Source organism: Eretmochelys imbricata, chromosome 14 (genome assembly GCF_965152235.1).
Source record: "Eretmochelys imbricata isolate rEreImb1 chromosome 14, rEreImb1.hap1, whole genome shotgun sequence".
NCBI lineage: Eukaryota > Metazoa > Chordata > Testudines > Cheloniidae > Eretmochelys > Eretmochelys imbricata.
In genome coordinates this window covers 772879-800324 of record NC_135585.1, presented here as the reverse complement: position 1 = coordinate 800324, position 27446 = coordinate 772879, and the positions used below count along the sequence as shown (strand labels likewise).

Sequence of the window (27446 nt, the reverse complement as noted above, 5' to 3'; positions counted from 1 at the left end):
ATAAAAAGAAAACAGTACAGAGTTTAAGCATAGAAGTTTCTAGTTATCAGGGAAGGTACAGGTTATCAAGGGGTGCAAAATTCAGTTTAGGAACGGGTGGCATAAGGAATACATAATCTGCAATCTCCCCAATTGGGGGTAAAAGTTTAACAGCTCAAAGTACAGACATTGAGATATGGGGGTATGTTGTTCATATAATGGCTATGTTCAGGTGTCAAGTATAATGAGTGGATACAATGATGAGGATGGATTTACCCTCATTTGGTGAGATTTAATGTTCAGTGAATTTATGTTTCCAGTTCATATGGTCCAATGGAAAAAGTCTCTCAGTCCCTTTCTCATAGTTGATGCACGATGTCATACCAGCTCTCACCTGGTACTGTCGGTGGCCGGTGACGTGTTTGATGTAGATGTCCCTGGACCATCATTTGGGGTAGGGAATCTTGATCGCATGCTTAGGGCACACACTCAACTTTTCCATGCTGAAAACTGTCTACTTAACTCTCATTGCTTATTTTAGCTGTGGAGTACATGAACAATAGTGATACCGCTTCCCATACCTGACTCCCCCCACCAATGATGCAGAAGTTCTCATCTCTAGCCTCACCAGTCTAGAAAAGTCCTCATATTTTGTCACTTAATGATCATATGTTGGGCCTAGACACATGAACACTTAAGTCCAAATGAAGTACTTGTGGCTGCATTGGCACAAGGGCCCTGTGTATGATTTGCTTTCTCCTGATTTCTAGGTTTAGCATTCTTCTCCAATGCTAACACTACTGGGAAGGTAGAAGAGGTGTCCTGTACCTTATCAGCCACATTTGCTTTTAGAGCCATACAAGCTGAGGTTTCCTTTGCTGCATTTCCGCAAAGAGCTGGAAGATAGCTCTTTCCCAGGCCCAACTGCCAGTAGATTAGTAATGAGTACAAATTGAAGATTATGACCTCTAGATTCTTTTTGCTATAAGTTTTTTAATCAAACACCAAAGCCATTTATAGAAATAATTCAATAGGGAATTGATAGTTGAAAGACTAAATCTTTACTTGGTATTTTGGAGTCACTGAATTCGCACAGTAACTGTTTACAGTAAAAATACTGAAGAGGTGGGATCAGCACTGAACTTTGGAACCAAGTGTTAAATACAAAACAACTTCAACAAGAATTTCACCTCCTCCCAGAGACCAGCAAGGAGGTTTGTGCACCCTTTATTAACTCGTTACACTGGAGTGAGTCTTCATTTCATTTCAGGCAGATGTGTAAATAGAGCAGTATTGGATTGTACAGCTACCCACAGGATCTACTCAGCACAGGGAAATTGGTGCGCGCAGTTTACAGGCCACCACTGACACTGTGGGGGCAGGGAAGATCTGAGGCAGAACAGCAACCCCCCTTAGAGGAGAGTGACTTGACACCAACATTTAGAAATGGGCCTGCATACCAATTCCTCTGATCCCTACCCATCATATTCATATTCCTGCAGCCCCAGGCCAGGCTCCATCCCCAGACTCCAGCTGCAACACGAAGCAGACGTTTACAGCTCTAGACACATTTCTATTTTATTACGGCAAAGGTGAAAAAACCACCTCAGCCCAACAGGCAACCAGTAAAATTTATCCCAAAAATAACTCAGTACAAAACAGATCTGTTTCAGAATTAAAAAAAACCTTTACATGAGTTTAAAACCTATTCCAAAACATAAAAGTAAAACAAATTCCATCCTTGATATTAGTGGCCACAGTCATACACCCCTCCCTCCGGAGAGCATGGAATGAGATGTCTGGAGTCCTTTCCATGCAGGGGATGTGCTCACTGCTTTAACTGGTGTCCATCTAGAAGAAGAGAGAAGCTCAGTTATTCACAGTGCTGCAAGACAGAACACAAAGAAAAAGCTTTCCATGTGTCTCATGGAAACTTCTGTTAAAATACAGGTCTGTCAGATGTAGTTAAGCCTTTCTACACTAGAAAAGTGCACCATTTTAACTAGATTGATTTAATACTCTCTTGTTAAGCCAGTGGAACATGGCAAGCTATTAGATAAGAAAAGGTGAAACTGGTTTAATGCTTTAGAGATTTGTACCAGTTTAACTTGGTACATTTTAAAATTAAATTTTATTAAATCAGCATCCATTTCTAATTACAGTATTCAGTGTTGCTATTCAGTTTTCTAACTTAACAGCCTATAATAACTGGCAGCAAAGAAAACCCTTGCAATAGACTGCTTGAGAACTTATGATGTAATTATTGCACACTGCTAATACACTGTTATGTAAACATTAAAGATAATCATACTCTAAAATATTTTATGGTAGACTAAGACATACTACAAAAACCTTATGCAGAAGAATATCCTATTGACACGCTTCTGCTTTATATATTGTGAAACATTACAGTGGAATGAATTTTTGCAGTGGTTAGGTCAAATGCAGTTACATCATAGCAACAGTGTTTGTACAAATTTAAGGCTTTGGCTAGTTCTTTGTGAGCTGCTTCTTCAGTTTTTCCACTGAATGCATCTGATGAAGTGAGCTGTAGCTCACGAAAGCTTATGCTCAAATAAAATTTGTTAGGCTCTAAGGTGCCACAAGTCCTCCTTTTCTTTAGACAAGACCTTTGTTTCCCTGCACATACATAGTTGCTCTCTACTGTATATTTTCTAGTTCTGTGTCCAGTCTAATTCTAGAAGACCCCATTTAAATGCCACCACTTCACCCAGGGAGTGGATTCTACAGCTTAATACGTCTCGCTGTCAATGTTTTTTTCTGTTATTCTGTCTAAGGCTCTCCTTTCTCCCCAATCACCTCTAATTTCATCCTATTCCTTCTAGTTTAATTGGTGAGCTGTGGGGTATACTCTCAAACGTAGGATCTTCCTAAATTATGAAAAATGAATAGTCAATACGGTAGGTCCTGTGCTGTATGTTGATATTAAATTCATGTTAATGTTACCAGTTTTCAATGTGCTGCAGATTTTTGTAGTGATCTCACATAAAAACCTACAGAAATTGCCAAGGAGAATCTTGTTTTGGCAGCTGGGTAAGGTGCAGGAGGAACTCAACACCCCAAGGATGTCTGGGAGGAACTGTGAGATCAGCATATGATAGGTACATGTTTTTGCTGCAGTGATCAACAGTACAAAGTTGACATTTAAACAGCGGTTAGGACTCATTGATAGTTTGATGAGATGACTAGGACAGCTCATGCCTCTCAATGTTACTTCTTCAGCCCACCTGCAGACTCAAGCAGACATCACTGCATCAATGAGCATTCAGTTCACAATTTAGTATTTTCTTTGCAACCAAGACAAGAAATATTTTTTTCTGTAAAATAACTCAGATTCTAAAGCACAATGCTGAAACAAATTCATTCCATTCAGGATATTCTATGGGACACACTGGATCCCACCTATCACCTCCCCACTTTGGCAGGTCAGTTCTGGCAAAACGCTCCTACTGGGTTGCAGCTTATGTTGGCAAAATGGCACTTTTGACAATTTAGCTGATTCCTGCCCCCTGAGCAAAATAAGCTATGTTGGCAAAAGTGCTGCTGGTATAACTATCAGGGATCACACATCACACCTGACTGACAACTTTGGAACAGTGGTTCTCAACATGTGGGCTGCTTGTGGCCCAATCAGTACATAGTTGTGGCCCATGTGACATCCTCAGGGCCATACCGGTAGTATATATATTGTGTGGATGTGGCCTACATAACACAGAGATGCATATGTGGCCCACAATGGTATATAGGTTGAGAACTACTATTTTGGAGCATAAACCTGGCCTTTAACCTGACAGTTTTGCATAGGCAAGCCCAAAATGGTATTGGTCATGTTGTAGATTTCTGCCCATCCATCCTTCAATCTCTTGCAGCCATGGTTCTAATCACTAGGTCCCTTTGTATCATTTTCCCTCATTGTTGTCTTATTTCAGTATCACTGGGAGAGTTTCAGCAACACTGGTCCCAACCTGGATCAATCACCAGAAATGCCCTCTCATAACTACCTACTCTGTTGTTTGTGATCCTGTTTATAGTTTTAGCCAGTTTCCAAGCCCAGTTTTCCAACTGAGATTTATGAGGCTTTTCAATTCTTTATTAAAATCCCATGAGACCACGCCTACTGCATTTCCCCCAATGCTATTTTTGTAGTTCTATCAGAGAAAGCAATCAGGTTTGCCTGTCAAGATTTGCCCTTTATAAGCCCACAATACTGCTTATTGCTGCTTCATCTTCTAGATATTGAGTGATTTTCTAATCACATTTCTTCCATTATTTTACCAGTGGTGAGTGAGTCTTACTGGACAGTAGCTGACAGGAACACTTTCTGATTCTGCTAAACTGCCAAATCTACTCACTTCAATCTTCAGGCACACACACACCCCAGTTATCTATGACTGGATTTTTAAATGGTCAATGGTACAGTAAGTTTGTCACCCAACTGCCTTAGGCCAGGAGGTATTTCATATGGTTCAGCCAGCGGGTATTTTTCTCCCCCCAACACACTTCATCACCTACTCTTTAGCAAATTTAAGCTATGCAGCCTTTGGATTTATTAATTACATCATCTGGTTTATACATGGGGCCTGCTTCCTCCCTTGATAACAGCCCCATCCTGCTCCAACTTTCCCTAGCAGCCTCAACAGACTACTCTGGTTTGCCTCTGTTTCTATTACTGATTCTTTATTACTGGTGTACAGAGCAATAGGCCTATAAATACAACCACTCCCCATCACAAGAGTAACACCAGCTCAGGCTTGTTAGTTTCCCCAGCCCTTCATTTACCCGTAAGATGTTGAATACATATTTTCAAATAAGTTCAATGTGCAGTTTTGTGTTCATTCATGTGTTCCCAGGATGTGCAACATGCAGTGTGCAATTACATGTGAGAGTTTGGCCCAAGTGAACACCCAGCCTGTTTGAAAAACTGGTCCTGGATGTTGCAGAATGTCCCCACCCCAGAGATGGCTGTTTCTCAATCATGAGTAAGAGCAGTTGGAGCATTTGTGGGAATGAAATTAACTACAGGAACCAGGTACTGCTTAGCCCCAAGGAGGCTTTTTTGGTTCCATGTTATGATAAATACTCCACCCTTTTCTGTGCAGCCATTGAGAGCTAAACCCTTCCATTTCCAGATAAGGACTGATTGAGCATCCACACTTACCCTGGCATTATAAGCATCCAACTGTGCATCTAGTTCTTCTGCAGAGAGCTGCTGTTTGGAACTTCTTCCAGCCCCTCTGCCTCTCCCTCGGTTCCCACCACGGTTACCTCGCCTGTTGCCACCTCCACCACCAAATCCTCCTGAACCACCACGGTTTCTGGTCATGCCTCCTCTGTTTACACTGTGAAGCAGAGAAAGAGCTGTATTACAGGCACAGTACAGTCTAGTCAACCCCAACAGCCACAAAGAAATGCAAATTCAGTGCCCATGCTAATGAGGTGCAACAGGCCAATTGCACAGGCCCATATCAAACAAAAGCTTCTCACCTCTGTGCTGGTCTCCGCTGTGTGTCTATCTGTGATGTAACCAGCTGAATGTTCATAGGGCGCCCTAAAAGAGAGAAAGCAATAATTAATCTTTATACACATGCCACTGGCATCTAGAGTCCTCCACCCAGCAAGTGAATTGTCCTGTGAAAACAGCCAAACAGACTCACCATCCAGGGGGACTCCATTGTACTGCTTCATAGCTTTCAGAGCATCTGCCTTTCTTTCAAAATGCACATCTGCTGTCCCTAAACTGCGTCCAGACCGATCATAATGCACCGCTGCTTTCTTCAAGGTCCCAAACTCTGCAAAGAGCTCCTGTGCAACAGAGACAGGGGAGCTGTTATCGCTAACCGAACTGCCACTAGAACATTTATCTTACACCAGCACCAGACAGGAAAGGACAAGCGTTGGTAGCTTCTCTAATACAAGTACCATCTCTCAGAGGTTTACAGCTGTCAAAACTGTAAACATTAGCAGCCCAGGAAAAACCATCTATGAAAGGAGGGAACTCAAAGTCACACAAGAAGTTGCTCTAGAAGAAAACTTAATGGTCCTGGATAAAGGTAAATTCTTTAAGGGGGTCAACATACATGTGGACACGGGTGATCCAGTGTACTTAGACTTTCAGAAAGTCTTTGACAAGGTCCTTCAGCAAAGGCTCTTAAGCAAAGTAAGCTGTCATGGGATAAGAGGGAAAGTCCTCTCATGGATCAGTAACTGGTTAAAAGACAGGAAACAAAGCGTAGAAATAAATGGTCAATTTTCAGAATGGAGAGAGAGAGAAATAGCAGCATCACCCAGGGGTCTCTACTGGGACTAGTGCTGTTCAACATATTCAGAAATTATCTGGAGAAAGGGGTAAACAGTGAGTTGGCAAAATTTGAAGACAATACAAAATTACTCAAGATAGTTAAGTCCAAAGCTGACTGCGAAGAGTTACCAAGGAATCTCACAAAACGGGGTGACTGGGCAACAAAATGGCAGATGAAATTCAATGTTGATAAATGCAAAGTAATGCACATTGCAAAACATAATCCCCTCTATACATACAAAAGGATGGGGTCTAAATTAGCTGTTACCACTCAAGAAAGATCTTGGAGTCACTGTGGATAATTCTCTGAAAACATCCACTCAGTATGCAGTGGCAGTCAAAAAAGCTAAGAGAATGTTAGGAACCTTTAGGAAAGGGATAGATAATAAGACAGAAAATATATTGCTCTGTATAAATGCATGGTACAGCCACTCCTTGAATACTGCAAGCAGATCTGGTCACCCCATCTCAAAATAGATATATTGGAATTTGAAAAGGTATAGAAAAGGGCAACAAAAACGATCAGGGGTGTGGAACAGCTTCCATATGAGGAGAGATTAAAAAGACTGGGACTTTTCAGCTTGGAAAAGAGAAGACTGAGGAGGGATACGATTGAGGTCTATAAAATCATGACTGGTTTGGAAAAAGTAAATAAGGAAGTGTTATTTACTCCTTCACATAAGAACCAGAGGTCACTCACTGAAATTGACAACAGGTTTAAAAACAAACAAAAAAAAAGTTCGTATTCACGCAAAGCGCAGTCAACCTGTGGAACTCATTGTTGGGGATGCTGTGAAGGCCAAAACTATAACAGGCTTCAAAAAAAGAACTGGTAAGTTCATGGAGCAGAGGTCCATCAATGGCTATTAGCCAAGATGCTCAGGGATGCAAACCCATACTCTGGGTGTCCCTAGCCTCTGACTGCCAGAAGCTGGGAGCAAATGACAAGGGTTGGATCACTTGAAAGTTGCTTGTTGCAGTGCTTAACTTCCCTTACAGTTATGAAATTTTTCCCCAATGTCTAACCTAAATCTCCTTTGCTGCAACTTAAGCCCATTACTTGTTGTCCTGTCCTCTGAGGACAAGCAGAACAATTCATCACCCTCCTCTTTATAACAACCTTTTTACATACTTGAACACTGTTATCATGCCCTACCACCGTGTCTTCTCTTATCCAAATTAAATAAATCCAGTTTTTTCAATCTTTCCTCCTAGGTCATGTTTTCTAGACCTTTAATCATTTTTGTTGCTCTTCTCTGGACTTTCTCCAATCTGTTCACATCTTTCCCAAAATGTGGTGCCCAGAAGTGGACACAGTACTCCAGCTGAGGCCTTATCAGTGCTGAGTGGAAGAACTGGCTCATGTCTTGCTTACAGCACTCCTACTACATCCTCAAATGAGGTTTGTTTTTTTGCTGTATTACACTGTTGACTCATTTAGTTTGTGATCCATTATAACCCCCAGATCTTTTTCTGCAGTACTCCTTCCTAGGCAGTCATTTCCCATTTTGTATGTGTGCAACTGATTAGTCATTCCTAAGTGTACTACTTTGCATTTGTCCTTGTTGAATTTCATCCTATTTCAGAGCATTTCCCCAGTTTGTCAAGATCATTTGTTTTCTAATCCTGTCCTCCAAAGCACTTGCAACCCCTCCCAGCCTGTTATCATCCGCAAACTTTGTAAGAGTACTCTCTATGCCATTATCTAATTCATTTATGAAGATATTGTATAGAACCAGACCCAGGACAGATCCCTGCAGGACTCCACTCAGTGCTCTTCCAGCTTGACTGTGAACCATTGCTAACGCCTCTCTGAGTATGCTTTTCCAACCAGTTGTGCACCCACCATAGAGTAGAGTCATCTAGGCTAGATTTCCCTAGTTTGCTTACGACAAGGTCAAGAGAGACAATATCAAAAGTCTTACTAAAATTGAGATATATCACAGCTACTGCTTCAGCCCTATCCACAAGGCTTGTTACTCTGTCAAACCAACTTAATTTCCTTTGACATGATTTGACGACAAACCCATGTTGCCTGTTACTCCATTATCTTTCCAGGTTCCCAAATTAAGCTAACTGGTCTATAATTCCCTGGATTATCCTTATGCCCCTTTTTATAACAATACTATATTTGCCTTTTTCCAGTCTTTAGGGATGTCTCCCATCCTCCCTGAGTTCTCAAAGATAATTGCTAATGGCTCAGAGATCTCTTCAGCCAGTTTCTCAAGTATTCAAGGATATATTTCATCACGGCCTGCCAACCTGAAGGCATCTAACTTGTTTATCATGTTTGAAAAAACCTCTTAATGCTCCTAAGATGTGGGTTAGCATATCTGAGGTCACTTTAATTAACCACTAGGGCCCAGATCCTCAAAAGTATTTCTGCTCCTAATTGCAACTGAAGTCAATGAAATTTAGTGGCCTAACTATGTTCAAGAATCTGGGCCTAGGTAACTAGGGGGAAGCTAGCCTTCAAACCTGTGAGCCTGCATTGTAGTTGTATTAGGCTAACTCAAAATACTTAGGATGTATTTTTCAATTGTCAGTGAAGACTAGCCGTTAGAGTTTTTCCATATGCCTCGATGAAGATGGGTACAGCAAATGACAAACACAAGGGCTGCCACATTTCAGCTGTGAGATCTTGGCTCCTTTACAGTATCATGAGAGTTACAGATGCTATAGAGCAACAGTACATAATTCATATGCTTTTTGTTATATCCCTTCTCTGCAAAAGCATGTTCCCACCTCAGTTGATTAGAGACCCCCCACAAGTCAGTACATGTTTTGTCGAGCAGCATATGAGTTCAGAACTGGAAGAAATGCATTTACTGGGATTTGCAGGTCTCAGATTTTGGGCAAGTTACATTAAATTTTCAGACCAAACATCATAGCCTTCCCACACAGGCACCTTTGCTCAGTCATTTATTAAACATTAAATGAACTAGAAAGGAACAAAATACCATTTTTTTGCACTCCAGTCACATCAGACAGTACTAAAGCAGTCAATCAACAATAAAGAGTCCAAAGATAACTGCCGTAGAGATCACTATGTCATTCCATGAGGAAGGGTCCACAGACCTCAGAAAATGCAACATTACCCCAAAATGCCCAAGCCAACCACCTTAAAGTGTCTCCCTTGTGGTTTTTCCAACACTTGTAAGGGGGTGGGGAGGGCTTTCTTACCTGGATATCTGCATCCGACACACCAAAGTCCAGATTAGAAACCAATAGCTTCCCCCCGGTTTCCACGCCAGCCCCAGCCCCAAAGCCGCTGTCGAACAGGTCATGCTGCCACTTTTCCGGGAGTTGCTTTGGCTGAAACAGAACAAATATTCTCACTGACGATCCCGGACCAAGCCCCCCGCCTGGGATCCCGCCACCCCCCAGGGCCTCGGCTCTCCTTCCTCCTCGCTCCCATCTAGATCCGCTGCGGGGAGGACTCGTTCTTCCCGAGCCCCTGAGCCCGCTCGCCCCGGCTCGGCCACGAGACGACTGCCGGCTGCTGGGAGAGAACAAAGCGCCTCCCGCCGGGCCCGCCTGCCCTCAGGACCGAGCCCCAGCCCCTCGCGCCTGCTGCTCCCACAAACCAGTCTGCGGCTCCGGGGGCCCGGCCCCTGGGTCCACGCGCGGCGCCCCGCCCCCGGCTACGGGGCCTCGGCCAGCGCCCGCCCCCGCTTCGCTCCGTACCCGGCTGTAGGGCGCGGGCCGGTTCCTGCCGCCGCCTCGGGCCATGACCGGCCTGTTCCGCAGGGGGCCGCCGCCTCCCGCTCGCCCCGCTCCGACGCTGCCCCGGCCGGGCCCCCCTCCGCGGGCGGCGCCTCCGCGGCCCCGGCCTCCGCGGCCGCCGCCGGCGCGACCGGCCCCCCGCTGGCTGCGGTTCAGCTTGATGATATCGTCCAGGGACATGTCCATCTTGTCGGCCATGATGGCGGCTCCGCTCCGGGGCCTGCACTTCCGGCCGCGCTGCGCCGGCGCCGGAACCGGAAGGGGCAGGCCAATGGCTCCCAACGAGGGCGCAGCGGCTGGACGCCCGGCTCTATAGGGCCGAGGCAGGGGCGGGGGCGGGGCGCGTCTGGCGGGGGGCGGGACTTCCGGCACGCGGCCATTGAGATTCCCGCCGGCCCGAGCCTGTGAGCTGGAGTCGGTTGTGTCGTCTCGGGTGGGGCTGCTGGGATGCGAGCCGGGATCTGGGGGGGCCTCCCTGGGGGCGGAGCGGGAGAGATCTGCGGGGGGGGTTCCCCGGGGGCGGGGCGGGAGAGATCCGGGGGGAGGGGACGCCCCGGGGGCGGGGCGGGAGAGATCCGCGAGGGGGGGGTTCCCCGGGGGCGGGACGGGAGAGATGGGGGGGCTTCCCGGGGGCGGAGCCGGAGAGATCCTGTGGGGGGGCTCCCCGGGAGCGGGAGAGATCCGGGGGAGAGGGGGCTCCCCGGGAGCGGGAGAGATGGAGGGGGCCTCCCCGGGGGCGGAGCTGGAGAGATCCTATGGGGGGGGCTCCCCGGGAGCGGGAGAGATCCGGGGAGGGGGCTTCCCGGGGGCGGAGCCGGACAGATCCTGTGGGGGGGCTCCCCGGGGGCGGGAGAGATGGGGGGGGGGGTGTCAGACTCCTTTGAGCCTCGGCTTGCAGTGGTGTATTCCGGGTCATGCTGAGTTCTGGGGGGCTGCAGATCCCCTGTTCCGCATGTCAGCACCTTTCCCTTGGGGTGCGGGGAAGCCTTTCCTTCTCAGCCCTGGTCATGGCGGGAAGCGATCAAGTGACATGCTAATAGGGGCTGCTGAGATCCATTTTCATTCTGGCCCATGGAAACACAAAGGTGCCTACATCCTCTCAGCAGTGCAGCAAGGAAGCCTGGAGCGTAAGGGCAGGGGGCTCAGGCCTCTTAGGCTCCTGCTACTCCTTCCACGGAGTCAGACCAGTTGCCTGACCTTGACCAAATCCGTTCTTCTCACTAAAAGAAAAGGAGTACTTGTGGCACCTTAGAGACTAACCAATTTATTTGAGCATGAGCTTTCGTGAGCTACAGCTCACTTCATCGGATGCATACCGTGGAAACTGCAGAAGACATTATATACACAGAGACCATGAAACAATACCTCCTCCCACCCCACTCTCCTGCTGGTAATAGCTTTTACCAGCAGGAGAGTGGGGTGGGAGGAGGTATTGTTTCATGGTCTCTGTGTATATAATGTGTTCTGCAGTTTCCACGGTATGCATCCGATGAAGTGAGCTGTAGCTCACGAAAGCTCATGCTCAAATAAATTGGTTAGTCTCTAAGGTGCCACAAGTACTCCTTTTCTTTTTGCGAATACAGACTAACACGGCTGTTACTCTGAAACCTGTTCCTCTCACTGTTACTCAGTTTCCTCATCTGTAAAGTGGGGGGTGTTGATCCTGATATGCCCAATGATGGGGCAAGGTCACTAAATGGGTGTTGGTGAGCCAGGGTTTAAAATCTGGGGTGAGAATCTTCTGAGGACAGAGGTTCACTAGTAGCCACTGAGCTGTGGGGGAGGGAACAGCCCATCCACATCCTACTTTGAACTGCCCTAGGAGAGGAAGCAATGCTGGTAAGCTGCATGGCCCCTGGGGAGATGAGCTGTTTCAGCTGGGAAACCAAAGGGTTAGAAATGAAACTCAATCTGAGCAACTGGTTCTCCTACCAGGTGCTGACTTGACTCTGATGCACACAGCCTGGCTAGGATGAAGGTGAAGATAAAGAGCTGGAATGGTGTAGCCTCCTGGCTCTGGGTGGCCAATGATGAGAACTGTGGCATCTGCCGGATGGCCTTTAATGGCTGCTGCCCAGACTGTGAGTAACCCAGGCCCCTTGGCCCCTGCAGTATTTCAGCCCAGGTGCTCCCTTTTCTCCTCATAAGTTTTATCCCTTTGTAGGTAAGGTGCCTGGAGATGACTGCCCCCTGGTGTGGGGCCAGTGCTCCCACTGCTTCCACATGCACTGCATTCTCAAGTGGCTGAATTCACAGCAAGTCCAGCAGCACTGTCCTATGTGCCGGCAAGAGTGGAAATTCAAGGAGTGACAGAGCCCCCTGCAGCCAGCAGATCTACTTGGATTTAATGGGCTGTTGTTAAAGTGTTTTGTTGGGATTCAGCCCCTCTCTCCACATCCTGGAACAGTGAATTATTTATACAGCATAATATGTATCCCTGGCCCTTATAGAGAACTTTAGCAGATAATTCTTGTCCCCAAGTAATTGACTCACCATAGGCAAAAAGGAAGCCTGGGGCAGAAGGAGCAGTGGAGACATGACTGGAAGCCTCTGAGTGGTGCATGTTAACCTTTCCCACCATGATGCTGGTTCCACACACTGTCAAAATTTTCAGTATTACTAATTGCTTCATTCTGGGCACAGTCAGCATCTCAACTTTCTCTGTTCCCATAAGGTCTACACAACACATGTGGGCCTCAGTAAAAAGCCAGGGGTTGGCCTGGGTACATCTCATGTTGGCCCTTCTATGATAAGGGCTCCTTTTGCCATGCAGACGTGGGTCTGTGGTTTGGGTGCCTTATTTAAAACACCCGGGACCTGATCTTTTTTAGTATCCTTCACAACTCCACTCAAAGTCAGCAGGAGCTCTGAACCTTTGAAAAGCTGGCTTCTTGTGGCAGCTCTTCCTTAACTAAAAGGGACCTTCCTGTTTAAATAAACCCTCTCCCAGCTCTTGCATCATGGGAACCTTCCCATCCTTCTTCTCTGAAGAGACCTCTCAGACCTGTCCTGACGGTGCCTCCCTCCATTCCCTGAGAAATCACCACTATCCAGTGATGTGGGTATTCTGTACCTTACTGGTGAGAGATGGTCACATCATCTCAAAGCTTTCTTTAGTTGAAATGGAATTCTTAGGGCCCTATGCAGCTCTCCATCCAGGTGCTCAGCTCCTGATGCCTTTGGCAACCATTTCCCCATGCACCACAGGCAGGCTGGGCCCTGAACTGATGCCTTCAAATACAGTAGTAGAGAAGTGAAGGCTGTTGTGTGGCCAATAGGATAAGTGGCCTGCCTCCCACCGCAGCCAGAGACACATCCACAGGTCAGGTGTGCTGTTCAGCACCAGACTCATGTAAATTCTTTGAACCCAAGTTGCTTTGGGACTAGACCCCTTGCCAACAGTGTAAGTCAGTTTCCAGCTGTAAGGTGGCAATCACTGGACTGGTTTCAATAAACTCATAGCTGTGATTAATTTCTCTTCATGCTTTTTGCCTCTGAGCCAAGTGGGGGGGTGTCTCCAGAGCTGGTCAGATACCCACAAGCACACCACAAACAGCAGAGAAAGGTTGTTGCCATGCCATCAACAAAGACTTTCCCTAGATGTGTGGCAAGGTGGTAGAATGTGACCTATGGCTTTAACTTAGCCATTCTGGCTGTCCCTGCTACGTGGAGGGGGCCCTGCACTACCCTGGCACATTGCTCACGTCCTACAGACCAACTGTGCTTGATGCTTCATCCTTGGCAAAATCCCTCCCCAGTATGTCAGTCTTCTCTGCCATGCAGCCCACCCCCAGGTGGAATGTATAATGGGAGCCTCTTAGTGTGGAACCTGGCATGTGATGGATGCTTATCAGCCTAGAACAAGGACTTCTCCTGGAAATGTGACATGAGGGGATCCTTTATTAAATGGGCAGTGGGTGGGGGCAAAGAGTACAATGTGTCCCCTTAAGGATGGGGCTGCTAGTTGAACCAAAGACACAAGATGTAACAATGATCCCTTTGTGGGGTTCTGCAGGGGAGAATGATAGGCAGTGGGAATCAATTAGTGGGACCAAAAGTATGGGGTGGCTTCTCATTTCGGCCTGGTACCTGAGCCAGCCAGAGTGCAGCTTGCAAAGCCCCTCACCTATTCAGTCCCAAGCCCCTAGTTTAATGCTGTGCCCTCTCCGGCGGCCCTCTGTGTACATACACAGGGTCTGTCCGATCCACTAGAGGGCACCAGAAACCAGGCGATCAACAGGGAGAGCCCGCGGTCTGTTTGCCTCGCCCTGCCCTCACAGCTAGCGCAAACCGGGGCTCCCCAGCATAGGGGTGCTCAGTCCGCTCCCGAAACCACTTGTGCCATCGCCGCGGGCAGCGCCGGTGCAGTGGCCCACCCCACTAGTCTGAAAGGGGGCTACTTCCTTGTGTAGGGGGCAGCTGGGGGAGGTTGCTTGTGCTGGCTTGAAGTGGTTTCCATTAGACGCAGGGTTTCAAGGTATTGTTTCATATTCTCTGTGTATATATAAAGTCTGCTGCAGTTTCCACGGTATGTATCTGATGAAGTGAGCTGTAGCTCACGAAAGCTCATGCTAAAATAAATTGGTTAGTCTCTAAGGTGCCACAAGTACTCCTTTTCTTTTTGCAAGTTTCGTTCAGTGGCTCTCAGCATCCCCACCGCGCAAATTGTTCCAGCGCGCCTGCTTGGAGGCAGCGCGGCCCCAGGAATGACAGATGTCGGGGGAGCTCCCAAGAGGGCAGGTCGCTCCAGGGACGGGACAACCCCAGGGAGCCTCGGAGGGTAGCCCGGCTTTATCGACCCCCAAACCGCCGCTTTCCGGCTTGGGGGGCACTCGGACTGGCTGGGGGCCCGGACAGACCCCCAGCGGGCTCAGAGGCTGTGCCGGCGGCCCGCAGGGGTGGGGGAGCCCTGGGCACCCGGACGGGGATTTCAGCAGAGGGGTTTGGGGCTATGAACTGCAGCTTGTAGGGCGGTGACTGAGCAGGACCCAGCCCGGGCAGTTCGCAGCCTTTTGTCAGACGTGTTCGCGCCCGGCCCCCTTTTACCGTACGAGCGCAGAGCTGTGTCCCGGGGGGTCCGGCTCCCGCCGCTGGCCTCAGCCGGCCGCTCTACGGAGCTTGACTTGCCTTTGCTCAGAGTTGCCGTACGTCTGTCGGCCCCCCCATGTTCCCCGGGGGCCGGGGGTGCAGCGCCGAGCTTATCCCTGCGCCCCACAAACCGGCTCTGTCCCGGGGCTGGGCCCCTGGCGACCCTGCACGGAGCCCACCCACGGACTGGCCGCCGGCCCCGCGCCGAGCCCCCCCCAGCGCGCCCGGGCCCCGCGTCTCCGCCTCCGCGGGGCCCCGCGCAGCGCCAGGCGCCTCCCCCGGCTGCCGCCCCCCGCCCGCTCCCCGCTATAAGGGGCGGCCGATGGCAGCGCCTCACTCGGAGCCGCCGCCGCCCGACCCCGCTGCACCATGCAGGGAGCCCGCGCCCTGCTCTGCCTCGCCCTGGCCGCGCTGCTGGGCCCGCCCGCCGAGGCGTGGTACAAGCAGGCGGCCGGCCCCAGCTACTACTCGGTGGGCAGAGCCTCGGGACTGCTGTCCGGGGTCCGCCGGGCGCCCCACGTCCGCCGCGTCGAGAGCGGGACAGACAGCGCCGAGCGCCGCGCCGCGCCGCTGCCCCCCGAGCCGGGCCCCGCGCTCAGGAGCATGGTGAGTAGCCCCCGGGGCTGCCCCCGGGCCCCCACTCAGAGCCCCGGAGGGGGGTGCTGCCCCAGGGCTGCCCCCAGGCCCCCACTCAGAGCCCTGGGGGGGGGGTGCTGCCCCAGGGCCCCCCTGTCTCAGAGTGACCCCCAGCAGCCCCTCCAGCCTGCACCTGCAGGACCCGCCCCTGCAGGCTGGAGCCCCCCCGCCCCCCGGCGGGGCAGCAGCAGCCCCTGGCCCGAGCAGGCAGGAGTGGGGGGAAGAACTCTGCCTCCCTTTCACCTCTGAAGACGCAGCAGGCGCTGGGCTGCCCAGCCAGTCCCTCGTGCTGCGTGGGCACGGGTAGGGGGTACGTGTCCCCGACCGCTCTCTGCAGGCTGTAACCACCCCCTTCTCTGCCCCCAGGCTGTCTGTGTGAAGGACCTTGCCCTGGAGCTGCAGAGCTGCCAGCTGCTGTCCGGAGCCCCCAGCACTATCCAGTGCAAGGCTGATGTCACCATCTCCCTGGACCCCTCAGACTGTACCAGCACCTAATCCCTCTTGCCCCACGCTATGGGGGAGGGGCACCCTATCCTCTGCATCTGACAATAAAGGCACCTTTAAACCATCTCTTCTCTCCTCTGCCTGGGGCGGGGGGAGGAGATGCCAGCCCTAGGAGTGCTCTGCCCCCAGGGTTCTGCTCACACCTGCTTCCCCCTGGAGAGACCTGCCCCTGCTCACCTCATGGGGATCCCTAAGAGGCTATGTTAGGAGGAAGGGGCCACAGCTGGGAACTTGCTCTCTACCCCACCAGCCAGGGCAGGCTGAGCATCACTCCACCCCCAAAGACCCCCACTCAGCATGGGACCAATCACACTAGCCAGCCAGAGACATGCAGGACTCAGGCCACAGCAGCCTCCCATTGACAGCATCTGGCCCTTCCCCAGTTATCTTACTGTCCTGGCCCAAATGCCATCCATTCAGCCAGCTCTTCCCCCCTTCAATGCACAGAGGGGGGGTGGGGGTGGAAACAGCATTTATTTACATCTCTCACTGCAGTGGCAGGGAGCTCAGAATCTCTCACAAGGGGTCTGGGCTAAGTCTGGGTCCAGGCCTTTCTCTCCCACCCCTACCCCCCGAAGTCTGGAAAAAGACAGCAGGCTCCTGTGGGCAAGGGGGGCTTCCCCCCAGCCCCACTAACTGAAAAGGGGTGGGGAGTGTGGGACAGAGCCTCTGCCGAGCCCCCGGGCCTACTGACCATCCTAGCTTGATCTGCACCAGGGGCCCAGGTAGGTGTGGGGGAGGCCAGCCCTTGGTTTTAAATTGGAGGCTCCAACTGCTCCTGCAGAGAGCCTGCCTCCAACTGGTTCAGTGTGGTGCTGATGAAAAGCAACAAGCCAGCCCACACCCCTAGACTGTCAGGGGCAGGAGCTGCTGCAGTGCCTCACGCAGAGGAAAATGGGAGATTCAAAGCACATGTACAACCCCAGACACCCCACCTCAGCCCTGCCCCTTAGGGATTAGAGCAGGGGTTCTCAAACTGGGGGTTGGGACCCCTCAGGGGGTCACAAGGTTATTACATGGGGGGGGGTTGTGAGCTGTTAACCTCCACCCCAAATCCTGCTTTGCCTCCAGCATTTAGAAGGTGTTAAATATATTTTAAAGGTTTTTAATTCATAAGGGGGGGTTGCACTCAGAGGCTCGCGATGTGACAGGGGACACCCGTAAAAAAGTTTGAGAGCCACTGGCTTACAGTTACCATGCATGGGGTAGTACTACCTCAACCTGGGCACAATGTGGGCGGAGGAGGGAAGAGGTCCTTATCCCAGATGGAGCCAAGCAGAAGGAGCTAGTCCCAGAAGAACAGAAGGCTTAGGGATGATGGTGCCAGGAGCCAGGCAGGCCCCTTGATGCCATCATATGTCCCTCTCCGGCCCAGTCAGCAGTCCTATCTGTAGCCAACGGCATCTCACTTGAACTCTAGCAGCAAGCCTCCCCCCAGAATCGCAGAGGCAGAAAGCAGCCCCTGGCACTGCAGCTCCCCTGCCTGCGCTTCACAGCACTGCGGCTGCCTCCAGGTTTTCCTGGACGATGGTGTCCGTCACCACGTGGAATACACCCTGCACACTGCATGTGTCGGTGGAGACGTGGTGGTAGATCAGTTTCTGGGGGGTCTCACTGCACGACAGGAAGAGGCTGGTGATACATCGGGCTGCAGCACCCACATCACAGTCTGCACCTGCAGGGGAACAGATGAGGGCAAGTGAGACGGAAAATCTGCACCACTTCCCCCTGTGCTGCACACGCACCATGCAAACGCCCATCCCTACAGCAGGCAGGAGCGCACTCTCCCAGGACAGGGCAACAGGAGACGGCCATCCCCAAGCAGGGGTGGGCTGGACAGCACCTGTGCTCTTGCTTGTAACCAGGTGGCAGCCCTCTGCCCCATCTGGCACGTAGGGAATCCACTTCTAGGAGCAATCCACTGACGGTCCTGGCCTGTCCCTAATGGAGGAGCCCACGTGGGCCAGCACAGGACACAGGCCCAACCCCAATGAGCTCACCATCCAGAGGGGCACAAGGAGGCTGCGGCAGGGGAGCTATCAGCAATGGAAAAAGTGCAGTTTAAGGGGAGGCTGGAAAGGGGAGAGTGAGGCTGTTCCAGGTCTTCATAGATTCATAGATATTTAGGTCAGAAGGGACCATTATGATCATCTAGTCTGACCTCCTGCACAACGCAGGCCACAGAATTTCACCCACCACTCCTACAAAAAAAAACATCACACCTATATCTGTGCTATTGAAGTCCTCAAATTGTAGTTTAAAGACCTCAAGGAGCAGAGAATCCTCCAGCAAGTGACCCGTGCCCCATGCTACAGAGGAAGGCGAAAAACCTCCAGGGCCTCTTCCAATCTGCCCTGGAGGAAAATTCCTTCCCGACCCCAAATATGGCGATCAGCTAAACCCTGAGCATATGGGCAAGATTCATCAGTCTTGGGACAGCAGCAGGCCTGAGACAGGGGAGAGGCTCGGGCAGGGTAATCCCTGAGCGGGTGCACAACGGCTGGGATGCAGACAGGGCTTTAGTCAGAGTTGGAGGGAGGGGCAGGTCTGCCTTTATAAACCAGCCACCCAGTACCAAGTGTGACATCACAATTTACTGCCATGGGCTCTACTGGTGTCATGTCAGTCTGTGACATCACTAATTAGAATGGAGAATGTCTAACCAGGGGCAATGCTGGGAAAGGAATTTAAGGAAGACAGCAGGAAAATGGCAAAAGGCCAGATGTCAGCACAAGGCTTAATCCTGGCTGACCTCGGGGCCAGGTCTCCCACTGCCTGCTCCGCAGCTCCAGGAGGGACACAAGGTTCTTTCTTCAGGGGAGAATTGGCTCCACTTAGTGGGAGCTGCACTTGCCCCCCCCCCCATATCTGCCAAGGAGGAGAACAGAGTCTGGCAGTGTTTTGAGACCACCCCTCAACTCCCCAGCAAACCCTGCTCTCTGCTCTTAGCTATTTATTTCGGCTGGGCTCAGCCAGCACCTTACACACCTCCTCCTTGTCTCATGCTTATTCAGTCTCTCCACCAAGGGCTGTAATGTCCCCAGCTTTCCTAGTGTGTGCTGCCTGCCATTTTGTATTCTGTGTTGAAGAACCAGCTGGCCTTGACAGGGGCCAGTCTATTACACTGCAGTCCAGCCAGGAGCCTGGCTCAGGCAAGGTGCTGGACACCTAGCTGAACAACAGTGACTGAGGAGCCATCAGAGAGCTATCTAGGACCATCAACAGGGATTGTCTCTCACTGCTGGTCCTACCATCTCACAATTAACTCTCTACAGGTGCCTGACTGGAGGGGCAGGACTGGAGTTTCTCAGTCTGGGCACAGGGCTAAAGGGAGTAAGACTGTATTTTAGAGAGAGTGCTCTCAGAGAAGTGGGGTCATCACACACCAGAAGTCTAGGCTGGAGAGGAGACAGAAGGCAAGAGGGATTCTGCCTGGCCTGACATGCAGACTTCGGACTCCCAGAAGGGATGAGCTCAGAGTAGGGGAGGGGACGTCTGAGGACTGTTTGTCAGTTTGCAGAGATCCATAACTCTCTAGCACTTATAAGAGTAAAGTGACCGTGGATAAGAAATCCCCATGCTAAGCTTGTGTTCCTTGCCTTCCCACCATGCTGCCCCTGAAGGGGTTAAACTAGAAGCCAGAGCATCTACAGCTAGGTGGAACTCTGGGGCATAATGTAAAAAGAAAAAGGAGTACTAGTGGCACCTTAGAGACTAACTAATTTATTTGAGCGTAAGCTTTTGTGAGCTACATCTCACTTCATCGGATGCATGCAGTGAGCTGTAGCTCACGAAAGCTCATGCTCAAATAAATTGGTTAGTCTCTAAGGTGCCACAAGTCCTCCTTTTCTTTTTGCGAATACAGACTAACACGGCTGCTACTCTGAAACCTGTCAATGGGGCATAATGTGTGAGTGACTAGGGGCTCAAGAGGTATGAGGCACGGGTTTTGGGGACTAGGGCACTGGGGTTGCAAAGCCCCATGACTTAAAGAAAAGCTCACAAGGAGAGTGCTCTAGAGACCCAGAGTCTCAGGCTTAAAGACAGGTGGATAGGGCCCAAGTACAACAGATTAGTGACTGTCCAGAAGAGAGGACTAAGCTGGGTTGCAACATGTGGATTTCAGTCCCAGCAAGAAGCACCCCTAGGAATGGTTCTGTCCCTCGGGACCACATGGCACCAACTACAGACTCTGAGAAAAGCCAAAGGGGCCCTCAGTGCAGATGTTCTCAAGGCTCAGGTGTGGGCTGTGATGCTCCACAGGACACAAAAGCCTCAGCTCCTCACCATCTTGTGGTTTCTCCTCCCTGAGCTGAGCAAGGCCATGCCCTGCAAAGTGAGGTTCCCGGAGGCTAAGGCTGCTCAGCACACTGTAGGACTTGGCCCTAAGGAAACCATTCCACACTGGTTGGCTCCAGCAGAGGGGATGAGGGTCTTATAGTAAAGCTAAGGATTCACAGGCCCCAGAGCTCAGCAGCTCCAGGTAAACTGCTTCGCTACGTGAACACATGGGACCCTAGCCCCCATGCTGGAGGCTAATTAGTGTGTCATGAGTGTGCGTGCTGCCCTGTCAGACCCCAGAACAGGGAGGCTGCAACAAACCAAACTTCCTAACACTGACTACTCCTGCCACGTCAAGATCTCCTGCAAAATCCAGCAGCTGGAGAGGATCTTCCCTGCTCTGAGGCTCAGCTTGCTAATCTCAGCTCAGGCAGAGAAGCAGGCGCTTAGAGACAAAATCCACGTGGAGATGTTTATTTTATAAAGACAAATCTGAAGAGGCAGGGAAGTCATCTAAACTGGTTCCCATCCTGTACCTGGCTCACTACTGCTCGCGACACCCACCAGGTCACAGCAGGGACCCCTGCTCCTCTGGCAGTCTGTTTCTGTGCTGGACCTGCCCCTTGTGCACACCCAGGAGGAGCAGCACCATGCCCTGCCACCTCAGCAGCAAAGCTTGGTGAGTGCCCAGGGGCAGAGCGGGACGGAGGGAACCTACCTGGGTACTGAGGAAAGGAGAGACGCAGGTGCCTCCCCAGGTGCAGGATCTTCTCTTGGAGAAGGTTGATTTTATTCAGAAACAAGATCTGTGAAAAAAGCAGGATGATGAGAACCTGTCCTGGCCCTACAGGTCCTGTTCCCCAAGTCCCCTCCTCTCCTCCCGACCATGGCACTGCAGCATAGACCCCACCCACCCCCAATGCCTTATCTGCAGGACGATGCTGGGACGGTTAAAGGGGCAGCTTTGCCTAGTCTCCACTGAGAATCCTCACTTTGGGAGGGGGAGGAGATTTAACATCTCTCCCTCCCACACCATCTTCCAGCCCAGCACTGCAGGCCAGTGGCAAACAGCAGCGATTTAGGGCTTGGTTCATGGTAGTCCCATGGCTCCTTTACTCTGCCAGAGCCAGACTACAGGAGATCGTCCAGCACAGGGGGATTCCTTGGCTGGCTAAGCGCTGCTCCCTCGTATGTTGCTGTGCTCCAGCTACTGCCAGAAGGCAGCTGGGCGCAAGGTAGGGCAAATGCCGAGGCTGGTGCCAATACTGTACAGCCCCACAGGCGCCAGGAAGCCACCTCTCCCACTGCCTGGGATCCAGCACCAACCTCGGGCTGGGTTCAAGGAGCATAGCACAGTTGGTCTGACCGTAGCACCTAGAAGCCCCTGCCAAGATCAGAGCCCTCATGCTGAGAGTGCCGCACAGACAGCGAGAGAGAGTCCCTGCCCCAAAGGGCTCCCAGTGACAAGACAAGACAGGCAAAGGGTCCCCTGCCATCTCTATGCACAGGGTCACCCAGCACGCTAGTGGCAGAACCAGGAGCAGAACCCAGGACTCCTGAGGGCCCTGACAACAGGCCCTGAATCCTCACAGTGCCCTGGGAGGTAGGGGAGAGTTCACCCCATTGTATCAATGGGGTACAGGGAGAGGGAAGTGACTCACCAAGGTCATGTGGTCAGTGGGAAAGCCGGGAGTCAAGATTCCCAGTCTCCTGCTTTAATCACTAGACTAGGCTCCTGCCTATGCCAAATCCACCGGGGGCAGCCAGGGGACCCTTGTGGGGAACAGAGGAGGTGACCGGAGGTCCCACTTCTGGGCCCAGTTATCCTGTCAGGAACAGGATTGACTGACCACCCCTGGCTTGAATTGCAGGAACTCAGTGCTCATAAGGCAGATGCCACTGTTTAATCATCTCATTAGCAGAAATAAATTAACCAATTAGCGAATGAGATAAGTGACAGGGCCCGGCACTAACTAACACTGTCAGGCAGAACCAGTCCCAGCTCCACAGAGACAGCAGCAGCTGCTTCTTAATTACAAGTGCCAGCACCATGCAGAGAAGGAGCTGGAGTCCAGGCTGCCAGAAGTGGTCCCAGTGTCTCATCACAGTGCCAGGATCCCCGGAGCAAGAGCCTGCTGTGCTCAGGTAAGGGGAGCAGTGGGATAGCAGGACCATCCCACCCCTGCCATGTGCTGCAGCTTGCCCGTACGCCACCTGATGCTGGGACAGTGCAGGGTGGGGAGAGCCGTGAGCTCGCTGCCCCATTCCTTACAGCTCCTCCTGCTGGGGGAGGCTGGGACGGGAATCACTGCAGCCAGGGCTTCTGCACTGCTCCGTTACAGGGCCTCTTGCTGGGACTCACCAGGGAAGTGCTTTGGAAGAACACATTGTTGCAGACAGAGAAGAAAAGCTTCATGCTTTCCTGAAGCCGATTCTGAGGAAGAAGGAAAACGACCTTGAACACCATGGAACTGCCATGAATCAGCAGCAGAGCCAGTGGCCAACGCCAGCCAGCTTCCTGGGGACAGGGAGCACCCCTCTGCTTTCTTCCCCCAACCTGCAGGCCCCTGGGTCCTGATCTCAGCACCCCACTCTTGTGCTCTGCTCAGCACTCGGGAGCAAGGGGGCGTGCTGGCTGCATTCTCTCCTTAGGAAGGGCCCGAGGAACATGGAAGGGGGCAAACTGCACAGGCCAGGGGAGTGAGGAGAGATGTACAGATGGATAACGAAGGGCTGTGGGCCAGGGCATGAGAAGCCAGAAGCCCAGGGCTGCAGCTGGATCACTGGCTCTATGAGAGGCTGCAGGGGCGAAAGGGGGGGTTCTGGGCATGGGCAGACTGGCTGGTACAGTACAACCCAGGGGAGACCACAGGTGGGATTGGCAGGCTGCTGGCGTGCAGCAGGGATGAGGGTTCACGCCCTGGGAGAGGAGCAGCTCAGGCGCAGAGCGAGCCCCAGATTGCACAGCGGCAGAACACTAGTGCCTTGAGCATGAGAAAGCCCCTGGGTCCCCCGACCCACCGAGCCTGGCCTTACCAGCGCTGGCTCCTCTGGGAGGGCCTCATTGTATGCGCAGAGAGATGCCACAAACAGCACAGCTCACATGTCCTCTAAGCAGCCGAGCCAGTTCTGGTGCTCAGTGCGCTGCCCACCCACATCGTAGAGCCTGCAAGACACAGGGCAGAGCGCCAAGAGGGTCCGCCCAGCGAGGGGCAAACAGCTTCCCCTGGAAGGGGACTGAGCAGCCAGGTCAGACAGTGAAGGGTTAACCCTCCCAGCGCCATCAGGCTGCTCAGCATCACTGTCCCCATAGAGGAGATACAGGAAGGAGGCATGTAAGAAGGGGCTGCAGCCAGGTCACATTGCCAGGAGTGGAACCCAGGGCTCCTGCGCCCCTCTGCTCACCAGAAATGCTTCCTCACTGATCTTTAGTGCAGTGGTTCTCAACCAGGGGTCTGGGATCCCCTAGGGGGCCACGAGCAGGTTTCAGGGAGTCCGCTAAACACAACGAACATCAGACTCACTAGGGCCCAGGGCAGAAACCCAAAGCCCCGCCACATGGGGCTGAAGCCCGGGACCCTACGCCCCACCCCTCGGGGCTGAAGCCAAAGCTGGAGCAATGTAGCCTTGCAGGGCCCGCTGTGGCATGGGGTTCCCAGGCAAATGCCCTGCTTGCTACCCCGCAACGCCAGCCCTGGCTTTCATATGCAGCAAACCGGTTGCTGTGGCACAAGTGGGCCGTGGAGATTTTACAGCATGTTGGGGGGGCTCATGAGGCAAAAGGTTGAGAAGCCCTGCTCTAGTGATGTGCCACTGGGGACGTTCTCAAACCCACCAGACTGACTGCCTACCCCCAGTAACAGCCCCACAGCTCTGGCCCCGGAGCCCCGTCAGTCTCCACTGGAGCCCCAGCCCAGGCCCTCAACAGCAGCCCCCAGCCCCAGTCCCACCCAGCCTGCTCAGGAGAGTTTATGTGGAAAGCACAGGCTGCTAGACGGCAGGCTCCCTGCACCTTCCCTCTCCACGGAACCTGCTCTGCAGCCCTGGTGCCCAAGTCAGTGAGTGACAAACCCGAGTGATCAGCTCCTTCCAGATGGCAGCTGAAGCTCCAATGAGCCAGTGGAAAACTACTGCCAGAATGCAACGGGCAAATTACAGCCCAGTCCACAGCTCATAAACCTGGCACCATTCCCCGGTGAGCAATTGTGCTCAGAGTCACTGGCGGCACAGGGACAGGCTGTGCCCAGCTCCCCTCTGTTCCAGAGACTGGCACCAACAGGGACACCAGCACCTCGGCCTGGCACCTGCCAGCTGGGGACCACAGGGATGGGAGAGCGGGGAGAGCTTAAGACTGGTGTCTGCCACATTTCCCAAGGGCCTGGGGGGCTCCGGGCAGCAGCCATGCCCTGGGCTGTGGGACGTGTGGGGAGAGCTGAGCGTCAGGCTCACGCCAAAAGTTATAGCAGCTACTGAAAACAAGAAGAAACTCCCAGCCCTATGAGGGAGGCACGGGGCTTAGACGCTCCCATGCGTGGCCCAGGCCATGTCAGACGCAGCAGCATCTTCCCGCTCCAGTTGTTGGGTTAGTGCCTCACAGCAGGCAGCAGCACAGAAACAGGGACTGTGCCCTCAGGGGAGGGTCTCTGGATGGCCAGATTCACACCAGCGAATCCAAACAGCTCATCACAATAACCACAACCACGCACTGTGCCTGCCCAGAGCCCCTCCATCTGCAGGAGCCCCAACAGCCAGAGGAGTCTAACGCCTCTGGCACTCAGCTATTCCACACGAGAGCAGAGGGAATGGCCCCCAGCCTGAGGGGTCCCCACAGCTACCCACCAGCCCCAGCGCTCTGCAACCCACCCCTGGAGAGCAGACGCCTCGGGCTGCATTTGAGAACACTGAAGAGTGTTCAGTGTGGGCAGGCAGGCTCTAACCTGCCCCCCGCCCCAGTCCTCACTAGCACCATGCCAGCCCCTCTTGGGCCGAGAGTCCCAGGGCCATCAATTCTTGCTGCTTCTGCTGAGGCAGCCAGTGAGGGGGCAGTCAGTGCTGTGTGGGGTGGAGAGACAGACAGAAACCTGCCCACATGGAACTGGGTCTGGATACCACTGCCAGCCCCCAGATCCCAGTGCCAAACACCTCGACCTTGTCAGGTATTCCCCTCCCACCGCTACCTCAGCTACTAGCAGAAAAGGAGTACTTGGGGCACCTTAGAGACTAACAAATTTATTTGAGCGTAAGCTTTCGTGAGCTACAGCTCACTCCATCGGATGCATTCACTGGAAAATACAGTGAGGAGATTTATATACATAGAGAACATGAAACAATGGGTGTTACCATACACATTGTAACGAGAGTGATCACTTAAGGTGAGCTATTACCAGCAGGAGAGAAAAAAACCTTTTGAAGTGATAATCAAGTTGGGCCATTTCCAGCAGCTGACAAGAACTTCTGGGTACTCTTCTGGCTCTGTCAATCTGTTTCTTCAACTAACAACTACAATACCCACCTGCTGAAGTGAAGAAACAGATTGACAGAGCCAGAAGAGTACCCCGAAGTTACCTACTACAGGACAGGCCCAACAAAAAACATAACAGAACGCCACTAGTCGTCACCTTCAGCCCCCAAATAAAACCTCTCCAAAGCATCATCAAGGATTTACAACCTATCCTGAAGGACGACCCATCACTCTCACAGATCTTGGAGACAGGCCAGACCTTGCTTACAGACAGCCCCCCAACCTGAAGCAAATACCCACCAGCAACCACACACCACACAACGGAACCACTAACCCAGGAACCTATCCTTGCAAGAAAGCCCGTTGCCAACTGTGTCCACATATCTATTCAGGGGACACCATCGTAGGGCCTAATCATATCAGCCACGCCATTAGAGGCTGGTTCACCTGCACATTTACCAATGTGATATATGCCATCATGTGCCAGCAATGCCCCTCTGCCATGTACATTGGCCAAACTGGACAGTCTCTACGTAAAAGAATAAATGGACACAAATCAGATGTCAAGAATTATAACATTCAAAAACCAGTCGGAGAACACTTCAATCTCTCTGGTCACTCAATTACAGACTTAAAAGTGGCAATTCTTCAACAAAAAAACTTCAGAAACAGACTCCAATGAGAGACAGCTGAATTGGAATTAATTTGCAAACTGGACACCATTAACTTAGGCTTGAATAGAGACTGGGAGTGGATGTGTCATTACACAAAGTAAAACTATTTCCCCATGTTTATTTCCCCCTCCCCCGTTCCTCATATGTTCTTGTCAACTGCTGGAAATGGCCCACCTTGATTATCACTTAAAGGTTTTTTTTCTCTCCTGCTGGTAATAGCCCATCTTACCTGATCACTCTGGTTACAGTGTGTATGGTAACACCCCTTGTTCCATGTTCTCTGTGTATATAAATTTCTCCACTGTATTTTCCACTGAATGCATCCGATGAAGTGAGCTGTAGCTCATGAAAGCTTATGCTCAAATAAATTGGTTAGTCTCTAAGGTGCGACATATCCTCCTTTTCTTTTTGCGGATACAGACTAATACGGCTCCTCCTCTGAAACCTGTCAGCTACTAGAGACATTTTAGGTCTTTATCAACGCAAGAAGGACTCAGAAGCCTTCTGTGTGGGAGGACAGGGCTGCTCAGGGAGGACAAGGGAGAGCCACGTGCCAGATAAGCCCACAGAGGGATTAATGGGAAATCAATGGGGCTTTGCTGGTCAGGGCCAGTCTCCCAGTTAGCGCAGTCAAGTAACTATTGGGAAAGTGTCTGCTTAGCAGGCTGATTTCCTCCGGCCCCACCTCCCCAAAGCTCTGGGTGCTGCCAGGCCAGGCCTGACCCCATGCTCCCCTCACAACTCATCCAGCCACTCCCTACCCCAGTGAGTCTCATAC

The 27446-nt window shown here is 51.8% G+C and overlaps 4 protein-coding genes across 6 annotated transcripts in view; 2 read left to right on the top strand and 2 right to left on the bottom strand.

Annotated features, from left to right (window-relative positions):
* Positions 1 to 1539: 1539 nt before the first annotated feature.
* On the bottom strand, positions 1540 to 10237 carry ALYREF (Aly/REF export factor). Its single transcript, XM_077833690.1, has 6 exons — positions 9986 to 10237; positions 9482 to 9613; positions 5655 to 5802; positions 5485 to 5548; positions 5159 to 5339; positions 1540 to 1830 (listed from the first exon to the last, which is right to left on the bottom strand). The coding sequence occupies exons 1-6, from the start codon at positions 10220 to 10222 to the stop codon at positions 1816 to 1818; spliced, it is 777 nt and encodes a 258-aa protein (XP_077689816.1). The 5' UTR covers positions 10223 to 10237; the 3' UTR covers positions 1540 to 1815.
* A 142-nt stretch (positions 10238 to 10379) lies between these two features.
* Positions 10380 to 13496, top strand: ANAPC11 (anaphase promoting complex subunit 11). 3 transcript variants are annotated; one of them, XM_077833989.1, is made up of 3 exons: positions 10380 to 10457; positions 11960 to 12105; positions 12189 to 13496. In XM_077833989.1, exons 2-3 carry the CDS (start codon positions 11997 to 11999, stop codon positions 12332 to 12334), a joined length of 255 nt encoding a protein of 84 aa, XP_077690115.1. In that variant the 5' UTR covers positions 10380 to 10457; positions 11960 to 11996; the 3' UTR covers positions 12335 to 13496. The 3 variants fall into 3 exon arrangements, with proteins under 3 accessions (XP_077690115.1, XP_077690117.1, XP_077690116.1); XM_077833991.1 differs by having other exon boundaries at positions 10381 to 10428; XM_077833990.1 differs by lacking the exon at positions 10380 to 10457 and adding an exon at positions 11570 to 11863.
* A 1985-nt stretch (positions 13497 to 15481) lies between these two features.
* On the top strand, positions 15482 to 16243 carry NPB (neuropeptide B). The gene is made up of 2 exons (XM_077833988.1): positions 15482 to 15718; positions 16115 to 16243. Exons 1-2 carry the CDS (start codon positions 15482 to 15484, stop codon positions 16241 to 16243), a joined length of 366 nt encoding a protein of 121 aa, XP_077690114.1.
* Positions 16244 to 16780: 537 nt separating this feature from the next.
* LOC144274895 (guanine nucleotide-binding protein G(o) subunit alpha-like) overlaps positions 16781 to 27446 on the bottom strand; it is a 19828-nt gene continuing 9162 nt past the window's right edge. Inside the window, 4 exon segments of the mRNA XM_077833985.1 lie at positions 16781 to 17927; positions 21252 to 21339; positions 22896 to 22967; positions 23570 to 23699. Of these exon segments, the coding sequence (XP_077690111.1) occupies positions 17743 to 17927; positions 21252 to 21339; positions 22896 to 22967; positions 23570 to 23699 (475 nt within the window). The 3' untranslated portion in view covers positions 16781 to 17742.

What these genes read in the sequence shown, in the direction of transcription:
- NPB (XM_077833988.1), top strand. Translation starts at nt 15,482, where the DNA reads ATGCAGGGAGCCCGCGCCCTGCTCTGCCTCGCCCTGGCCGCGCTGCTG. An exon ending in GCCCCGCGCTCAGGAGCATG is followed by an intron (nt 15,719 to 16,114) that starts GTGAGTAGCCCC and finishes CTCTGCCCCCAG; the next exon opens with GCTGTCTGTGTGAAGGACCT.
- ALYREF (XM_077833690.1), bottom strand. Translation starts at nt 10,222, where the DNA reads ATGGCCGACAAGATGGACATGTCCCTGGACGATATCATCAAGCTGAAC. An exon ending in TGTCGGATGCAGATATCCAG is followed by an intron (nt 5,803 to 9,481) that starts GTAAGAAAGCCC and finishes TCTGTTGCACAG; the next exon opens with GAGCTCTTTGCAGAGTTTGG. An exon ending in CAGCGGAGACCAGCACAGAG is followed by an intron (nt 5,340 to 5,484) that starts GTGAGAAGCTTT and finishes TCTGCTTCACAG; the next exon opens with TGTAAACAGAGGAGGCATGA.
- ANAPC11 (XM_077833989.1), top strand. Translation starts at nt 11,997, where the DNA reads ATGAAGGTGAAGATAAAGAGCTGGAATGGTGTAGCCTCCTGGCTCTGG. An exon ending in TAATGGCTGCTGCCCAGACT is followed by an intron (nt 12,106 to 12,188) that starts GTGAGTAACCCA and finishes ATCCCTTTGTAG; the next exon opens with GTAAGGTGCCTGGAGATGAC.